This window comes from Lingula anatina, chromosome 4 (genome assembly GCF_051362555.1).
Source record: "Lingula anatina isolate TDL-2025a chromosome 4, LinAna3.0, whole genome shotgun sequence".
Taxonomy (NCBI): Eukaryota; Metazoa; Brachiopoda; class Lingulata; order Lingulida; family Lingulidae; genus Lingula; species Lingula anatina.
In genome coordinates this window covers 18,131,183-18,151,828 of record NC_141770.1, presented here as the reverse complement: position 1 = coordinate 18,151,828, position 20,646 = coordinate 18,131,183, and the positions used below count along the sequence as shown (strand labels likewise).

At 33.6% G+C, this 20,646-nt stretch overlaps 1 protein-coding gene across 3 annotated transcripts in view; it reads right to left on the bottom strand.

Annotated features, from left to right (window-relative positions):
- Window positions 1-20,646, bottom strand: part of LOC106174185 (protein spire homolog 1) — a 51,378-nt gene that overhangs the window by 8,717 nt on the left and 22,015 nt on the right. The window contains exon 9 of one of the 3 annotated variants that reach the window (XM_013555614.2): window positions 14,464-17,563. The exons of the other annotated variants lie outside the window; for them this stretch is intronic. Coding sequence (XP_013411068.2) covers window positions 16,746-17,563 — 818 coding nt within the window. The 3' untranslated portion in view covers window positions 14,464-16,745. Of the gene's footprint in view, window positions 1-14,463; window positions 17,564-20,646 lie in introns of those variants that run through there. 3 annotated transcript variants of the gene reach the window in all.

Sequence of the window (20,646 nt, the reverse complement as noted above, 5' to 3'; positions counted from 1 at the left end):
ACTAAGATTGGACACTATTGCTAGACAAAATACATTAACAAATAGTTTTTTTCCATACACTGTAAAGGTTGTTTTTCACAAAAGTCAGTAACATTCTTGGATGAGAGAGAATATTTTTGACAAATAACTTTTTGGGGGAGAACATTGGTTCATGTTTCATGTGGCCCTTTTTGACCTTTATCAGTTTATCCTCAGTGAACTGTGACATAAATTGCAGAGTAGAACAATTTCAAGGGGAGAAACACATATTTTCCATTTCATTGTAAATCACTGTCATTCTTTGTCGCATTTTTCCTTTTTCCTAACTCAAATTCAATACAGATGGTCAAATTTCTTCCTGTTTGTAAACTTTAAGCATTGAAAAATTTCAAGAACTGTCAAAAATGTTCTTTTGGTTATCTTAAAAACTGTCATAAGTGTTCTCTTGGTTATTTTAAAAAACACACTGAGAAAAGTTGTAAGTCTACTTTTCTGTCTCCAGACACTGAAAAGCTATCAATCATTTAAATGGGTCACGGTCAGTGATCATTACGAATATTATCATCCATTTTGTGTGATTTTCCACTATTTTGAAGAATTCATACCCACATTTAGATTTAGATGTATTTTTAAGGATGGCAACCATGAAATGTGTTAATGCCTTGTGTATATAATGTTGCATTGGCATTTACAAGGAAGCTATCAAGACAAAATTTAAAACTGATCCATTTCCTCAAGGATTGGTCCGTTGATAAATTGTTTACAGGATCTTAATTTTTGGTTTCTTCCTCGTTTTTGAGAGAGAGAGAGAGAGAGAGAGAATTAGACAACTGCCGCCACTGCCATCACCAATTTTTCAGCCAATCTACAACAGAGTTGAAATTCAAATTTGCCAAATGATACAAAAAAAGTTTTAGAGAAACATTAGTACAGCCCTTCTACACTACTTTCCCTAAACCAGCCTATTACTTATCCTCTCTTACAATGATGTATTTTCTTGCCAGCTGGCGTTCCCAATCGGCTGTGTTCTACGGGAACAACCTTTTCATGCTTGCTCTGTTTTTCGTTGCGTTTGAGCAAATGTCCGTGCATCATGCACAAAATCTGGTATGACTTCACAATATCCTGAAAAGGTCCGTGAATGAAAAATTCTTTTGGTCCATCAGTATGATAAGTTACATCCAAATCAAAGGAGACATTGAGCTCCTTGCAAACCATCTTGAGGTTTTTTCCCAGTGGGCCTTTGATAATGTCCGGGTGAAAGTGCGCAGTGACGATATCGAAAAGCTCGATATTTTGCGGAGGCTCATGGACTCCCTCAGAAGCAAGATCATGTATGTCTTTCTCTGTCAGCTTCATGATTACAAGTTTCTATACTCTCCTTCTTTGCTCTGAATTTTTTTGTTATCCTTACTGTAGGTGGCGTATTTCCTTTTTGTTTACTACTGCCGACTCAGTATTATCACATTTTGAGCTGCTGTCCTCTGTTGGTCTTTACACATATACAATATGGTCAAATATAATAATCCAAAATGAATATCACATAAGGAATTTTGCTTGAAAATAGCCTTCATTCAACCTGAAAATGGGTAAAGGAAGACAATAATCATAAAAAATGTAAAACGAAAAGAACATATTTTCTGCACAATGAAAGTGCCTTTAGTTACGTAGAAAAAAACCTAAAATTTACTGTCCTTATCCTTTTTCTCTTTTATTTTTTCAGTAAAAACCATTCAGTCTAAACAAAACCAAATTAAATCAAATTAATCAAAACCCTGCAATCATAAGTATATGGTACAAATATACCTGTTGTGACAACTAAAACATTCTGCTTTTTTTATCAACCTCTAGTACACCTCACCCCCTCAGGCCCATAGCCAGTTCAAAAGAACCGCCCTTTTTGCTGGAAAAGGCCCACTTTGGATAAAATTTGATCTAGGTACATGAAGGTTTAATGGTAAAAGGTCTACTTTTTCAGAAAACGAACCCCCCATTTGAAATTGCTGGCTATGGGCCTGCCCCCTTCTTGACCATATTAAAACACATTTCACATGATGAATCGATGAATAAGAAACTACATTCATTCATTTAAATGACACTTGCATCTTAATCAATACCTTTTCCTACAAATAATAATGTAACATTTTACCTGATTGAAAACTTCTATTTCAAATCTGAAGCCTGAACTCCAACCATTAGAGATCATTTGCATTCATTTCTAGCCAAAATCCTCACCCTTAAATCATGTAATTCTTCACCTTTTTAAAAATTTCTGTTTCAAATTCGAAGTCTTAACATCTCACCATATTAAAACTGTTCCATCAAAAATGGCAGACTGAGTGAAAGAGTGCAGTCCTACATATTTTATCTTGTGGAGACATTTCACCAGCTTCAATCTCTTAATGTCAGTTGTCTATTACATATTCAGTCATGCCACTTCACATAATCTTCATCAAGATCTTCATCATCCTGATTAATACAATGCCTAGCTGCATGGTTACTAGTATGTCTGCATCTTTTTTCACCTGAGACATGTACCTTAATAAATTTGTGGGGGAGAGAGGAGGAAAGAAAGGAAAAAAATTCAACTCACTGGAGCATATGTTTAGAATATATCTTAAAATTGAAGTAATCAAAGTAATCAAAACACCCATGTATAAACTTTTTAAAGGGACAAATTTAATTATCAAGATGACAAGTAAACCAGTCCCCCCTCTCCACCCCACTCCCCCTTCCCTGTCAACCCTCAGTTAACTACAGAATCTACACAGTCAGATAACCTCACATTCCTCCAAGCAAAATTTTAATACATTATACAACAGTATTATCACCAGCGTGAAGATGATAATCGGGAAGGGCCATTTTGACACAAGGCATATATAACTTACAATGTTAAGAAAAAGAGATTTAAATACTACCGGGCGTGGAGGGGGGGGGGGGGGGGGGTAGAGGCCATTGCCTGTACATATACTTCAGTCCTAGTAGAGCATTAGCCACTCGCAATCTTACATAAAATGTATCCATTTCAACCTCTCAAGAAAAAGCTATTTTCTTACATAGGTTGCATAAAACTACACTATATTACAAAATTGTACTCGTAGTATCTTCATATTACACAATATCTGAGTACCAGTACCTACCAAACTGTGATCACATCTATATGCTTTTGTTATGAAATTAAAAATTTTACTAATTCATTTATATTTAATCTTCCAGTAATCAGCTGTATGTCTAAAACCCAATGCATGCTCTTAATTAAAAAAATCAATGCAGATATTCTGTACAGGGAACTTAGTAACAGAGTGACAAATAGATACCTTAGATCTTTATATCATAAATCTTGGAAAAAAATACATGAAATTTGAGAGAAATTATAGTATTTATCTCATCATAAATATCCACTGCTTTCAGTAAACAACACATATCTATTTACCTGGGACCTTCTGTATGAATTCCACAGTTTGTATATGTTCATAGCACTATATATGGAAAACAACCAGCCATCATCTCTCCTTTCCTATAAGCTTAGTATATCAGACCTCTTAATCTACAATAATAATAATACTGATAATATCTCCGGGGCCCTTCACAATGTCACCAGAGAACAGTAAACTGTACTGTCTGCCAAACAGCAATAAATTCCACTGTCACCCTTGTCACGCTTTATGGAACTTGGGGTTTGGTAAAATCCAAAGTCAGTTTTTGAGCTAAAAGTTTAGCCTGGCTACTTAGACTTCTGCTGCGTTCACATGAAAAATCTATTTTCTAAAAATCTAAAAAAAAATCTAGTTGCGGTATCTTGTGATCACGGTCTGTGCCCTGAATACCCCGCGGAGTAATTACTGGCAGCGCTGAGAATTAAATACAGCTTTGGAAGTAACTGGCTCGCGCTGCCCGTAATTACGCCGTGGGTTATTCAGGGCATAGACCGTAATCACAAGATACCGCAAATAGATTTTTAGAAAATAGATTTTTCATGTGAACGCAGCCTTAGCCATCTAAACCGTGTTTTAAAGAGAATCTAAAAGGCTGTTAATACCTTGTTTTTCTTTTTCTTTCAGTTTTCGAATTGAGTTCATTGGGGAAGTTATGATCATTGTAACAGTTTCACTCGATCAAAATAGTAACCTCAATTTTTCCATCTTTTTTGAGGATTTTCATTTCCATAAAAATTTTTTTTTTAATTCTGCAGCAGGTATGATTCATTGCCTGCACTTCATATGCATGTGATTCACATACAATAAAGTAATGACAAAATACCAGGAAATACTTTTACTTAGTATATGGGACAGCAAAAAGATTTGTAATACATTCCAGAATATGTGGAACCTACATGTAAATCTTCCTATTAGACTAGCTTTAGAGCACATTCCTTTCTTTTGACCCATAACAATGCTGTTATGTAAAGCACAACACCTGTAGAATAAATATGCTACCTGTTTTGAATTGTTGTACCTGGGATCCATTCCACTAAGGAACTTAAGATCACATTTCTTGATATATTTTAATTTGGGATATATCTGTAACCATGTACTAATATGCACTACCTGTTTGAAGAGAACAATAGATTTTTTTTTCCTTTTTATGAGATAGGAGTATATACTCCACTTTCTTAAGCAAGTTAGACCTTAGTTGTAAGACCAATTTTGGGTCTTTTTTCTTTTTTTTTTTTTTTTTTCTTAACTGTACCTATCCCACAAGACTGAGTGTGGTAATTTACTCCCAATTTTTTTTAATGTGTATGATTGGTACAATTTTTGCCGTACATTCCAGATTCAGGATAATAAAGAAGGTAGCTTCTATGTTAATTACATGAATTTTTCATACACCCTACTTTCCTTTTTTTCATATTTCAAGTTTTATCACTGCCAGACACATTCAACACTTTACTTTTTGACTTTTGACACATAGCCAACCAAGACATTTTGCAGTATAACTTACTTATTTTGCAGTATCACTCTTTCTTCTTCTGTTAGTACATTCCACAGGTAAATACAGCCCCTGCTGCTGAGTAGACTCTCACATATACCAGGCCTACCCAACTACCAGACTCGGCACCGAATGATCCTGAATTCACCGGTAGATCAGACCACACTACCCGTTTTCAATCTTCTCATTACACAGTATCATACCCTGAACAAATTTTAAGTGGTGATGCAATGCTTTTCAACCCCGCTGAGAATCGTCACTATCACATCGCGTACTAGGCAAGAGCGGTGTCGCGTCTGATACTGTGTAATGCGATCTGACACACACCTTGAAAACGGGTAGTGTGGTCTGATCTACCGGTGCATTCAGGATCATTCGGTGCCGAGTCTGGTAGTTGGGTAGGCCTGTATACTCAACCTTGCTAAGTAAGTAAATAATCCAGATCATCACCTACATGTATTTGGATTTCATAACTGTCTGCTTCTCAAATTGAAATATTTCGTTTTGCTGATCCTTATGATATTCTGATTTATGGACTATTTTAATTCTATTATGTCTTATGATCTACAAAGTAATATTTAAGATTCAAGACAGATAATGTATTAAGTAGAGTGCACCTATTTTATTATATCATAGACTTGCAAACTAACAGATTTTCAGAATGTAATCTTTCTATTAGGTCCACAAATAATGTACTAACATTTATGTGTATATTACAGTGTACCCCCTGTAGTACAGTGAGCACAAACTGAGTACTGATTACTATCAGCTCTGCATCACCTATGGTATGTAATTATTTCTCCGTTCTTGTCTGTGTAATCTTTATTACATTACATAAATCTCCTTCATTGAAAGAAAGAACAAAATCCAACACTGTAAGTGCCAGACAGTAGAGATGCACTATCCTCTCTGTTTAGGACATCAAACTAATAGTCATGATAGCTTCTGAACAGAGTGGCCATGTCCACTCCCTCTCATTAGGATAATTCCACTACTTTATGACAACTGTCCTCCTTTGTCACCTTATTCTGTTATCATACATATGATCATAAATACTAAATTTACACATTTTGATTATCATAACACTGATATCTGCCTCAAAATTAAGCTGGAAATTTATACCTGCCTTCTAACATCTCCTGTGTCTAGTACAAACCCATATACCCCAGTACATGCTGTATGTATACAATGTACTTGTATCAATGCCTAGCACTCTAAATGTTCTTCCCTTTGTTTAGCTTACCTCTCTATAGTAAAGTGTAAGTTCAGATAGTCGCAGGCCTATCATATAATTTAACCCACTCTCAATTCAATCAAGACTGAAGTAATTGAACTGGCTACAATTAACTCAACAGAAAGGAGTGAATCACTGTGGCTCCACGCCCAGGTGTGTCCACAGGTAGCTCAGGTGAGTTGGGGAGTTGCCCAAGCTCATCTATTCTTAGCCTATCCAAATACGTATGGGACAACAATGAGCACTGTTGACATTAGTAACCAGTACTCAGGTCTGAAGACCATAATACACAGTGTCATATTAGATGAATCTTTTTTTCTTTACCACCCCAATTATTTACACACAATTACATGTAAGTAGTATTTCTGAAGGTTTCACATTACAAAAGAAAAGAAAAAAAGCTATATTTCACCAATAATTATTTTCTTAGCTCACACTTTGCATCTAGGATAAATCTTCATCTTGTTGACAGCCATGGTGAACTGCAAATTTATAATTATAACAATATATAATAATACATTTGCAATGGGTTATAGCCTAGTATGTAAAGCAATGAAATTTATTAACTCAACAAAAAATACCATAATATTACACAATACTACTAGTATGGACATACCTGGACCACTGCCTACCTTCTAGTACAAACTGGAATATTTGTTTCTCGCTGCTTTCTTCAGCCCATAAAACACAGATTACACTAGCTCAGTTTATACATGCTTTAAACTGTGTAATCACTTTACTCCTAACCTTGAAACGTCTTCTGGTAAACAGACAAACACGAGTGACCCCTTTAATTCTGAATTCAAAACAACAAACATTTCGTGGAATTTACTTAGCAAATATCCTGGTTGTAAAAGTTCATTAATTTTACAGCTATGATTTATTTCATAGTTATAACTTCCTCGTCTAGTGTTTGCTTACTAGACAGTGTGAATGTATTATCATCATACTTCATTTATTTATTTATTTTTTGCCTACTCCTTTCTGGCACGTGTTTGTGTGGACAAATTCAATGCCATATCTGTTTACAGTAATTCAATCTAATATCTCATGACTCCTAAAAACAATGGTGTATTCTTTACAAGACTTGACAGGGATTTTTTTTCAGAAAATTAATTGGTATTTACTGGACTGGAAATCAACTACTCTGAAGTACTTTTTATATATAGTGCCAGAATGCCAAGTCCAAAGCTTGTCCTCATGATTACTTAATTGAATGATCAATACAAATAAACTCTTGATCAAAGCATAAACAATTAAAGAGCCAAAAAAAGGGAATGAGATGATGAAAACTTAATAAATGACTTAAAGGTAGGGTCTGAGAAAAATAAAGTAAAACTTTCAAGGGGGAGAGGGCAATAAATTCAATAACATATTCACGTCATGATTCATATTGTGAAATGGTTTTAACTGGTTGGCACTGGTTTTGTCAAATTGCAAAAGCAAAACAAAAGAATGCACAAAAACTATTTGAAAATAACTAGCAAGGATTTTTTTTCACATGACAAGATATTAGATAGTTCTGGGTCATTTCCAAAAACAATTTGACTATAAATGTGTCACAAGGCAAATTTCAAAGAAAAAAAAAACAGTTGCAGCGCTATCCTAAACTAGAATTCATATATAATAGATTTTCCTTTGAGATATCAATCCAGTCCTAATGTGGCATACATGATTGTGAACATGTTCTTCTGTGTAATACCAAAATGTAATTGGATATCTGTTAATTTAGTGCAAGGATAATCGAGTACATTTACTAGTTATTTCTGGTGTAAATACTATAAGCTACAAGTTAATATGATGGGTATTATACACTGCATCTAAACAACCAATATCTTATTCCATCTTTCTTTTGTTCTGTTCTATGCTTTCCCACTCACTTATTATTATTATTATTATTATTATTATTTTGAAGTCGGCTATATAGTATTGCACATCTGTTTTGAAAATTAATTTCATATCACAAATTCATCCATTTTTTCGTTCCTTTTGTAGCAAATTACAAAATAATTCAGCAGACAAAGTAGCAGTTTACCTGGAAAAGTGAGGAGGGGGAGGAGGCGTGGACTCTGGTAGTCAATTATTACAGATTGAAAAAATACATATTTTCTTCCAATTTTTGTTGTATGTCAAAATTATCCATTTCTTACATATTTCTTATCAATCCATAACTGAACAGACATTAACATATAAACCCCAATGCCACTGCTTATACTGTAACAATATATTTTACTATACATCACCAATACTTGTACATGTACAATGTTGTAAACAGGTTTAATGGCATTCCTCAGTGTCCATCCTAACAATGTCCACCTGTCCAAGCCATCTGAGAGACATCCAACTGTTCTTTTCTGTCACAGCTACTGTTTGTACATATATACCCTGATATGATGGTGCATACTATAATACTTGCTGCTAACATATCTGTACAAACAAATGGTAAATATATGAAGACCAAATTACATGAACCTTTCTAAAATATCTGTCTCATACATATTATGTGTTGCCATGACAATACTTCCTTTACAACAACAGCTAAAATCAGAGTTTTTTTTTTTTTTTTTTTACATTCCATTACTTGTAAAATTAGAAACTTTAAGATGATTTGAAAGACACATACTAAAACACTGGGATGCATATAATTTTTTCACTAACTTTGGTCTAAAGAACCCATGTTTATAATAGCTGAGTGTTATATACTGACAAAATTCATAACTAGCTGTACATGTTTGTATTTTGTCCCAGTCCATTTGTGTTTTGTACAACAGCTGTGTAATGCATCATGCCTTGATATATTTTATGACAAATGACAACTAAACAATGTTTACCTGTTTTACAATCTCAGTGTAGCAAACATCTGTGTATGAATACAGGTTCACTGTCCAGCTGCATTCTACACAAATGTCATTAATGTTTTCTGAACATTTATTATGTCTCTCACACCTGGGTAAGGAATTTGTAACACAGGTGTATACAGATTACGTTGCAGAGGTAGCAACAACAGTGCCTACTATATTATCAAAGGGAAAAATGAAAGAAAAAGGGATAGAGACCAAAAAAAAAAAAAAAAAAGAAGGAATGCACAATTACAGATTTAAATCTAAAAAACAACAAAATTCTCTACATGGCAAACAAACAGAACAAGTGACAAGTAACCTTAATTCATAACCAATGTAAAACATGACATTATTGCTATTTAAGTGAATTTCTGACAAAAAAAGACAAAAAAAAAAAAAAAAAAAAAAAAAAGAAAGAAAACAATGACCCAAAAAAATTCAGTCTTCCATACAATATAAAATACAGAATGCCAGACTGAAAGCTTATGCCTGGAGTGGGCGGAGGAGAAGTCCTCGACTCCAACACCACACTGAGCCAAATTATATGCATGAATCTTAATAGTGGTTGGGGGGCTGGACATTTATCTAATGAATGGATCATTTATAATGATATGACCCTATCTAAGGACATTGCTATTTCTCTAATTTCTCATCAGGTCAATCTCGGGATACAAAAACACATGTTGGATATGTTCTACCTTAAGGTCTTACTATAACTTCCCTAAAAAGTACTGGCAGACACAGGGGACGACTTTAACCATTAATATAAGTATATGCTATATATGCTATAATATACTATAAAACTCTCATATGAAGGATAAAAATACAAATATACTAACCCCCCCCCCCCCCCCCCAACCCTGAAGTGTCACTCTGAAACATTGTCTACACTGGTAAAATTGGATCTGCATAAACTACAAAATATTTCTATTAATAAATGAACACTGAACTTAATACCCCATTTCGAAACATTTAATCCAATTTGTCCCGTCCCTCTATAGTCTTCACTTCATTGTAACTTCTATACAGGGGAACATGTAATGATGTTGTGAAAGGCATACTAAAGGACAGCCCAAGGCATGTAGGCATGTGGTTCCATTATAATGTTAAATACCTCTCTTTGTTGGGTGTGAGGTGAGGTGTGAATTCAGACAGGTGTTTTCTGAGAGTGAAATGGGTCAGGAGGCACCTAAATGTCACAAGACTAGGATACTCCACTGCAACTTCGACATTCAAATTACTGAACTGTCATTTTCGTCAAGTGGTGAAACAATTTAGCCCTACAAAAATGTGTTTCTTTTGAGTACAGGAAAGAAATATCCCCTTGAAATTAAAAGTCTGTAGATCAACCCAACTTCATGGGGACTCATGCTGAATGCAGTCATTTTAACAGATTAACAGATTAATCCTCTTGGCATTAAGTAGAATACAAAAAAGCTGGTGATCATACAAAGAGGTAGGAAACAATTAAAAGGAGACATTTATCTGTTGAACTGATTGCATTCAGCAGGAGTCCCCACAGAGTTGGATCAATCTATGGAGACAGAGTTTTAATGGGAATGAACCCATAGATAGCCACACTGTAACTCATCTCACGACTGACAGTTGCCTTTCAGTTACCACATATTACGAAATCCAAGTTCAAAGAATATGGCCATGATAATGACCCAAGTAGTCACGATGAGGAAATAACAAGGCATCTGATATATTTGCCTGGTATCTAACTCATATATGAATGACTAAAAGAAAATACTTCATGTCCATATGAATAAAATGACTGGCTGGATATATAAACTGTATCATATTCATAGATCTACACACCAAGTATAAAACTTGTTGGTCTATCTTTTAACACATTGTAAAATATGTCATAATAGCTGAAAAAAAAAAGAAAAACGCTAAAAACTGTATATTAGAATAATCCTAAATACGTCAAACTGGTACCCCGAATTTAATATTACATCCTCTTTTTTTATCTATAATTTCAAATTCTCTATTTTTACAATATGTTTGAGTTTTTTTTGAGAGCCTTCACACCCTCATTTGATGACTTCTTGAACTCTACCCAAATAGGGCTACATTCTTCACACAAGGATGAGAGATCTAGAACAAGATCAAGCTTTAGTACAGAAATAGTGTATTATACTAATAACTGGACACTGTAATTTATCAAAATGAACATTTCTCAAGTCATGATGAGCATTTAATTTAGAAGATCAATGTTTCAGCTTAAGAAAATACCTACTTCAATCCTCCCATCACAGCTCTCTCTTCTTATCACGTGAGGGTAACACAGATTCAAAACTTAAACCACAACTGTCATTCTAAACCCTACACCTGCCTTTAACTTTTTCTTTTATATCCAATCTACTTTTCACTTACCATTCTAAAGACAGAAGCCTATGATACATATCAAGTAATGTAGAATATTGTAATACAACCATAAAACTTACCATGCGTATGCACATCTAGCTCAGTAAGTGACTTATTAGAACAGGTATATTCTTTATGGTACTCACCAGCCTAAGCTTTGAAGAAGGAAGCAGCAGATTCCTCGCCTGATCTTTGACATTAGCATCATGAGCTACTCTCTGTGTACACGGGTCGCCGACCCAGGTTGGGGAACGTCTCAAAACTGCACTCAACCTTGGTATATTATTTACTTACTAAGTTTACTATACTTCAGTGCCATGGCGTACAGAGAGAGAGGTTGTCAATATTCACATTTATATCCAGAATTTAGTTAATATCAGTACACATTTACTATATATTATACCATGAGGTAATACAATCCACATGAGAAATTTTTTCACATAAGGAGATTACATTAATTTTATAATGACATGCAGATACTGTAAAATTTCATTTAGGAAGTGGAAATGGATTTTATCATCTCATCTGTTAATATTTAACAGTAAAATCTATTTAAAGGCCCAAATTTTTTTTAAAATTCCCATTAACATGCAATCACTCCATACCATCTTCTGTTGTGCATAATCAGTGCACCTCATGATATAAATCACCAACTGGAAACTTAAAAAATGTGAATTAAACCTCTACCTTTGTTATCCACTAAATAATAAATTATAGTGATTTGCATTTTTCTCAGACAAAAAAACTGAAGATGTGTTCATACATGTATAGCGTATGACTGTGTCCCTACTATTTTCTTTCTCCAAACCTTATTTATATAATATGCTATCCAGTAAGATAAGCATCAGTGTAGTAAACAGACATTGGCTTAAACATTGAAACAATTACAAAAATTGAGTGTGAGCCGAGTCAAAATTGAGTTTTGCGATTGGTTGGCTTTTTGGGACTTAACCATCACACTTATGAAACATTCACTGCATGCATGCATGCACGGACACGAGCCAATGCACACACAGATTGAGGCTCAAAAAGTCAAGAGAAAATTATTATGACTTTCACTCAAACCTAACAAACTTCCGTTATTTGCCTTCAAAACAGGTAATAACCTTGTTTATTGAACAAGGAAGCATGAAAGATATAAAATGTGACATTGGTGAAATGTGTTTAAATCCGTTTCCACAACACAAGTTTGCTGTGTCTCTGGTTATTTTAAATTAGATGTAAATACACAGACTGATCGCTTTCTAATTAGCACACACCCCTGGGTAATTTGCAGAGTCAACAAGTCTTTTTTAAGTATCTCATTTTTATTCCCTTGAATTATATCCAACTGTAAAGTTGCCAACTTCCTTTTCATATAATTCATTATACATTCATCTGCATATAAAGTACAATAAATAAACTGTGTCAGTCTACCACCACAAGAAAAAAAATTAATTCAAAGTTGCATGAGAAACTATTGTTAAATCTATTTCATGATCCAAGTCACACCAAGTAGCAATATACATGTAAATATTACTTTGATGTCAGACTCCTGGGGGTTAAAAAGAAAACAATTTACAATAAGTGACTGCATTTCCCCCTTTTTTCCTTTCCTCATTTCTTTCTTTTCAAATTCCCTATAATGTACCTTTCCTATCTGCTTTTTCCTCCACCTATCCATTTTTCCAACCTCTTTTCTTATCTGTCTTTTCTTTCTTCAATTTTCTTTTGCTTTTTTTCCCATCCTCCAACACACACACACACCCTTTCCTTCTTTAGTTTTTACCTAAAATACTGAACAAAAGAGGGCACCCCAAGTGCTCAGCCCTCAGCTAGGCAAAAGGCAATTCAAATTCTTTTAAAATACCAAAAGACACAAAGATTACTTCTTTCCCCCCCTCTGAATAACTGTCTATCCTGAAAATCTCATCAAAATGTATGAGGGATATTTTTGAGACATCTTGTCCAATAAAAACATAGCCTCCTTCATACGAAGAGAAAATAAAATGCAGTAGATGAACAGACAAGTTTGGCACCTCAACTATTTCCGCAAGGTACTCCCATTATCACATACTCGTGAATAATTTCATCACTTGCAGACTAGCAAATAGCAGGGGTACAGGTGTAATTTAGGTCATTCCTCAGTATTTCATAAGCAATCTTTGGTTTTTAAATAATTACCAACTCTTAAATTGGTGTTTTTGTGTAAAACAAATGTATTCAGCAGGTAAGCATTCCAAATAAATCATTTTGCATAACCCAACACACACATATAAAAATCTCATCAGAAATGAAAAAGGCACCTTATTGCTGTGCCCTACGTGTTCTTAAGCAATTCAGAAAGTTGCACACTATTCTCTATACATACATAAATTAATAAGAATTCTTACTCATCTTTTACAAATTAAGATAACAATAATATTGCAATTTAATTGTCATTATACCCGTTTCTTAATTACACACTTCCCTTTCCTCTGGCTAATACACCTTACCTTCATTGTAAAATACATTCTTCTGGTAAATTACTGCCAGGGAGGCTCATATCATGGTCTTTATAATGCAGTAAACTCTATAATGCCAGAGGGCTGCCTACATGAGCCCAATACCAATTGACTTTCAAGTACGCCTACAGCAACCCTACACCAACACACTTTCAAGTATCTCCACAGCAACCCAATACAAATTCCTATGCTAACTTCCCTAGGCAAACTATATTGAGGAAGTAATATACTGATGTGTGCCAGTACACACAGAAAAGGAAGTTCTGGTTCTCTAAAGGCAGTAATATTTCTGTAATAAATAGGGAAGATGTCTCAATTTTATAGTTCCAATGTCCCAATACCAAGTACATGTAGCATGCCAGTTTGACTATGCTTTCAGCGTACCAGTAAGATGCGCTCACATTATATGATAGCTCCCTCTATACTTTAAGCATAATTACTCGTTTTAAAAAGTACATCTTTAAACTTGCTGGAATATATAGAAGAGAGAAGTCACAATGACATGGCAGATAGGCTCAATGAACAAAATTTAATGTTATAATGTAAGACAATGATTAAAAAGACTTTGAATTCAAAATTCAATTTAATGTTCAAGTCAAGACAAACAATGGAAAGTAGATTACATTCTGTTGGCTAACAGTGATTTATTATGTGATAAAGTTTGACACAGTATCATAATTTATGAAGTTTCATTGCCTGAATGTTTACAATAATATCAATAACATATTTATATTTCATACTGATAAAAGTACTAATCTATAATTGTAATAATAACATTTTAATATTAAATTGTACATGATCTACTTAGTAAAATGAGTCTTAATTGAAACTGCACCTTACTTTTACAAGTAAACAAGGTAATATAATAATTAAATGAAATCTCCCTTAAAAATAATAATAGCAAATAATATAACAAAATTTTAAGAAAAAATACATCTTCCCAATAATTAACAAAAAAATCCTCAAACATTTTAAAATATTAAAGTGATTCAGAGACATGTACAATGTTTTAAGGAATATTTTGAAATTATAACGATATATGCAAAGAATCCATTGCATAGTGCATTCCACAGAGTATTTCAATTCAAATATACAAAACCATTTTGATACACATTAACCTTTGGAATGAAATGAATAAAAATAAATAAGGGAAGCCATGTTTCATTTTAACATATTTTGTTCGATCAGTCTGGTTTATAACTTATGACGATCATTTCTTTCAGTTAAACAATAACTCAAACAAAATAATTTAGTAATAAAACAACTTAGTTTATCCCATCAGACCTGTACAGATTAATAAAATGTTGGATTTCCCCTTTACATTTTAAATATAAAATGAAAAAAATATGAATTAATTCAAACCTGTTAGTTCATGTGTTCACCTCAGCAAAATCTTACATTAAAATCATAATATTAGCAAATACAAAATTCCAAAGTTAATTTGGAATTATTTTTTGCAAATCACATGACACCCTGTTGTTTTTGGTCAAAGTAAATACCCATTATCATGATTAATGGCTCTATGAAAAAAAATCTAATATCATGAGCAATAACATTTTAAACCTAAGAACTATACAACACATTGATACTGTCATGATTTTCTTTTTTACCGTGGAAGACTTAGTATCAAAAAGGGTAAAAAACTTTCTTTTCAATTCATAATCATCACTTCTCAGTTGTATAAAGTCTTCATTTTGAGTATTTTGTTTGATATCGTATTTCATATTTACAATTTAGATTCAGATATAATAATATTATTTAACTCACTTAATTTTTATATGACTTTAGAAAATTCATTTCTTAATGTGACTAAAAACAGATCTGCACAAATTTGGCAGTTTAGTCATTCTAAATTGAGCATAGCATACCTAGTATCAAATAATGATCTTCTTAGTATACAACAAGTATTTGCTGTAAAAATATTAACTTCAAAAAAACCTCTATTCTTGCATAGTGAAAATTGCAAATTTGGAATAGCAAGGGTGTAGCCTTTCCTAGCTAGTATTATGTAAATAAACATTTATCTTTAACAACAAAGCAGTCTACAAATTGATACAAATGTTATATATTGCAAAACCTTCCATAGGAAAGTTTTTAAAAAAACTGACAATGGAATAATATTTACTATTTTCAGAAAAATTATAAATAAAATTCAATTGAAAAATATCTTCGTGATATTTATGTAAAATAATGTATATTCACTTCCAATGCTAACTTAGCAACAATAAACAAAAACAATATGTTATGGAGAAGATAAAACAAGATGTGACAGATCTATTTTAAAACAAAAATACTACTATGATAGTAAATACACATGAAAAACAATCATAAACAAAAATCAGCTGAAAGCATATGCAAGATTCATATTTAAAGTCAGCAGCATCTTGGGACTTTGATGTTTTCTGGCAAACCCTTTCATCTATAATGCATAGTAAGAACACAATGGAAAATCTCTACTTTAAGTCTGTCACTCCTAACACATTTTGGGCCATAACGGCAAAGCTCAACCAATGTTCTACGAACACAGTCAAAAATCTCAACTTTTATACTCAGTAACACCTGGGGGACGTTTTCAAAAGAGCTTTAGCTGGAAATGGTCTAAACTTTTGGATTAAAAATATGACCTACTTCAGTTAAAGACAAGTCCTTGATAGTCCACTAAAATAAAATGAAATAAAGCAGTATCCACCTGAAACGTAAAACTAAATCTTGCTTGTTAAAAAAAAGTGTTTCGTATGTCTAACTGTACTACCAACAACTCACATTGGGTCAAAGTTGCCTGAAATTTTGTTCTCAAAGTTTGAACCAATTTTGGCTAACGTTCACTTGTGGTACATGCCCCTGGCAGGTTCTTCAGAACACAACAACTTATCACCACCTCAACAGTCTGTGACATCTAACACATTCTTAGCATTTACACTTATCAACATCTGATGTCCATTTCTTTTCAAATCTTCTGATGGAAACTGCCCTTCTTGGCAGACGCACAGTATTTTTATTAAAATTTCGAGCTTTTGGCTTATAGACTCTAGTTATTTTGTCTACAAGTTTGTCAAATACGAGGCTTACATGGTAGTCTTCCTTGGCGGAGGCCTCATAAAAATCAACCTCCAAATCATCAGCTAATTTTTGTGCCAATTCATACGACACTTCACGCTTGTCTTCAAGATCACATTTGTGTCCCACGATAATAACAGGGGCTTTCTCATCTGCATTTTCTCTAATCTGGGTCAGCCAATCCTCCACCATATTGAAACTCTGCTCTGACGTGATATCATACATCAATACAAACCCCATCGTCCCTCGAAAGCAAGCAGTGGTGATGGTGCGATATCTCTCCTGTCCTGCAGTATCCCAAATCTGTAGCTGCACAGTACGCCCTCTATGTTTGATATTTTTTATACGGAAATCGATCCCAATTGTCGCCACAAAGGCAGGACTGTACTTGTTATCAGAATATCTTAGTATAAAAGACGACTTTCCTACATTACTTCCACCAATCACAAGCAGCTTAAAGTGATAGTCGATTGTATTTGGATCAGGGCTATAATTGACAAAGGCAGGACTATTTGCTGCGAGGCTGGTCTGTGACCCTGACCACACACGGACATCTTGCATGGATTTGTTAATGGTCTCCTCACTGCGCCAATGATTCAGCTTGGTCTTCATTCGTGGCGTCTTTGGCACAAAAGGTACTGGTTTGGCTGGTTTTTCCTCATCTTCAACTATGGATTGGTTAAAAGCAACTTTAATATGGTTTTCAATTTTTTTTTGTATCTTTTTTTTTTTTTTCAAAATGACCTGCCCATTCAATGTGAACAGTAATGGTTCTGCTTCATGAAAATATCTGAACATAAGATGTCTGCTCAAATCACTGCATATGTGGCCTGCCTGATCGCTGCACATCTTTGGGACACCTTATCCCTCATCAATACATCAATTACAAAAAAAAAAATTTGACCCTCTACAAATAATCCTTAGTTCCTACCTCTGACTAACAGAATTCTGTTTTCAAGTGATACGTTGTCAACCAGAGACTGTCAAATTGGACATGAGCTTATTTCTCAGAGAAGTGGAACTTATGTTCTCCAACACATATGTTCTAGCAGCCTAGTTTCTAAATCTTCCAAGGTATAGACTACTTAATTATTAAAGCCCCCCGAGTTTTCACAGCAATGATAAAAAGCAATTTTAAAAAAATTTTCAGCGATTCAAATCTGTTCACACAGCAGAGGCAATGCAATGCAGAGGAGTCACACTTAGTACAATGCAGGCAAGCCACAGCAACAATGAAAATGTGACCACGTAAGGAAATCAAATCAAAATCAATCCAACATTAAAAGGTAGTTTTAAAAACAACAACAACAAAGCAACTGCAAAACATTGCTAGCAGTGCTCAAACATCATCTAATATTAAATTGCTTAAAAATTTATCAAAATGAACATATTATCTTAAAATACAAATGATTAAAATGCATTCATGTAATTTGACTGTTGATAAGTAACACTAACAATAACAGTAACATTACTAGTGCTCAACACGATAGGAACTATCACACTTCACACAACAACCATCACCATTATGATGGCAACATAGCTACACAAATCTATCACAATAAAAACAACTATATCACACATAATGCAAGCAACGATGATCAATGGATACACCCACTACCACCCCCACAACTACTTCAACCATCTCCATCGTTTTTTTTTTTTTTTTTTTTTTTTTCTATCATTAAATCTAACATCTATAATGTGCGGTGAGTGCTACTACACTACCATGTGATGCAAGGAAGCAGTGAGATGTCAAAATCACAAGTGATAAATCTATCATGGATTATGAAGCCATTATCAGAAAGAAAGAATAAAATGGGTCAGTTTAAAATGAACCAAGTCAGCACAACTTGGATCAAAATTAATCGGCCCAATAAAGCACACAAAGCATTATTGTTAAATCACACTAATTAGTACTTCAACACTGCAGCTTGCGATGTCTTAAAGAGCATTTAGTGATCTATTTCCCTTCTCGCACTTTTCCAATTTTGTTACACTGAAAATCATCTTGATCAAAATGAGGCAAATCCTGCTTACTATCAAAATAAATAAGCATTTGTGAGAGAGAGAGAGAGAGAGAGAGAGAGAGAAGGAAAAGTTATCATCTATGTACCACTAATTGTAAGAAGCTAGTACCAACAACGGAAATGATCTATGCAAGTGAGAAAACCCCACTAAACCCCTTAAGTCTGGCTGACACAGCCAAGAAAGAAACATCCACCATTAAAATATCCTATCATTCATCATCAAGTTTCTATGATTACGCATTACTGGCAATTTCCATATATTAAAGACTTACAGTGGGAATTACAAAATTCTAATCCTACCATCACGAAAATATTTCACCATCTCTATTACTCAAATGACGCAAAAATTGGAAACATAAAACCTGAAAACAGGTTTTGGATATGGTAACTATACTCTGGTAATTAAGGGAAAACTGTTGATATTGCCAGGAGGATTCATCATATGCTGTGCCGTAACCTCATTGTTTGTCTTTAAGCAAGTAATCAGTTTGACAAAATAGCTGTCCAGACAACTTACATTACATAGTCAAAGTCAAGTTGTGTTGTTTGTTTTCTTGTCATTTCCTTGTTTTTTTTTTAATGGCTTGTTTCAATATTCAGCAGTGTGCATGTGGTGACAAAAAAGCATCAAGCAATAATATCAGTTGGCATTTGAAAGTTATCAGCAATCACTGTCATACATCTTAAGGCACTGTCAAGAAAAGTACACATGCTTCTGATGGATGTTCGCTCAATAAGCTCTGCACATTACTGAGAATTATGCAAAAAATCATTACTTGTCAGTGAGAGAGCTGGTACTGAGTATTTGTGTACAAAAAAGATGGATCATGTCTCAATTTATTACTCTTTCTCAGAACCATTTACTCAACTGATCATTTTTGTGCAACATTGCACCCATAATGTTCTACTTATGTCTTCAGCATCTTACTGTAGTTTTCTGTCATGAGGCATTGTTATTCCATTAGTTTCACCAGTTTCAGTGTTTATTTTTTATTTGTTTGCACCACTTGAAGCACACAATCTTTATTATTTTATTTCATTTATTTATTTACTTATTTATTTAAATTAATTAATTTATTTATTTATTTATTTATTTTTAATTTATTTTTAATTTATTTATTTATTTTATTATTATTATTATTTCTTTTTTTTTTTGAGGCATATTAGTGAAATGCCTGGGATGATGATAATAATTTTAAGCACTGCATATTAAAATCATTTAAATTTTAAATGCACTTTGCATTCAATGCATACATTTAGAAATAATCAAATCCAAAGTTTGGGTAAGTAATTGTCATTGACAAGTGATTCATATTGATACATCAAATCATTTGTTAAAAAGCACACATAAATCCCACATGTAAAGCAGAGTATAACTGTTCATGTTATAATATAATAGCTTATACACTTTTTGTAAAATAGAATATTGACACTGACAATAAAATGACAGGAACTTAAAGCAATTTCGTCAATTTAAGGAATCTTGATTCTCTGAAATCTATATGCAAGGTTTTTTTTTTTTTTTTTGATACCTCATTTAATTGTCAGTATGTTATTTGAGAAATAAGCATTACATTTGTCTGCAAGTTAAGCAATTGATGAGGCACCCGCATGTTATTATTGTGTTAGTTGCAAATGTGTTACTTGTGACACCATAAGTGACATAGAACTCACAGAGTAACCACTAAAACCACCACCACCACCAAAAACAACTTATAAAACAC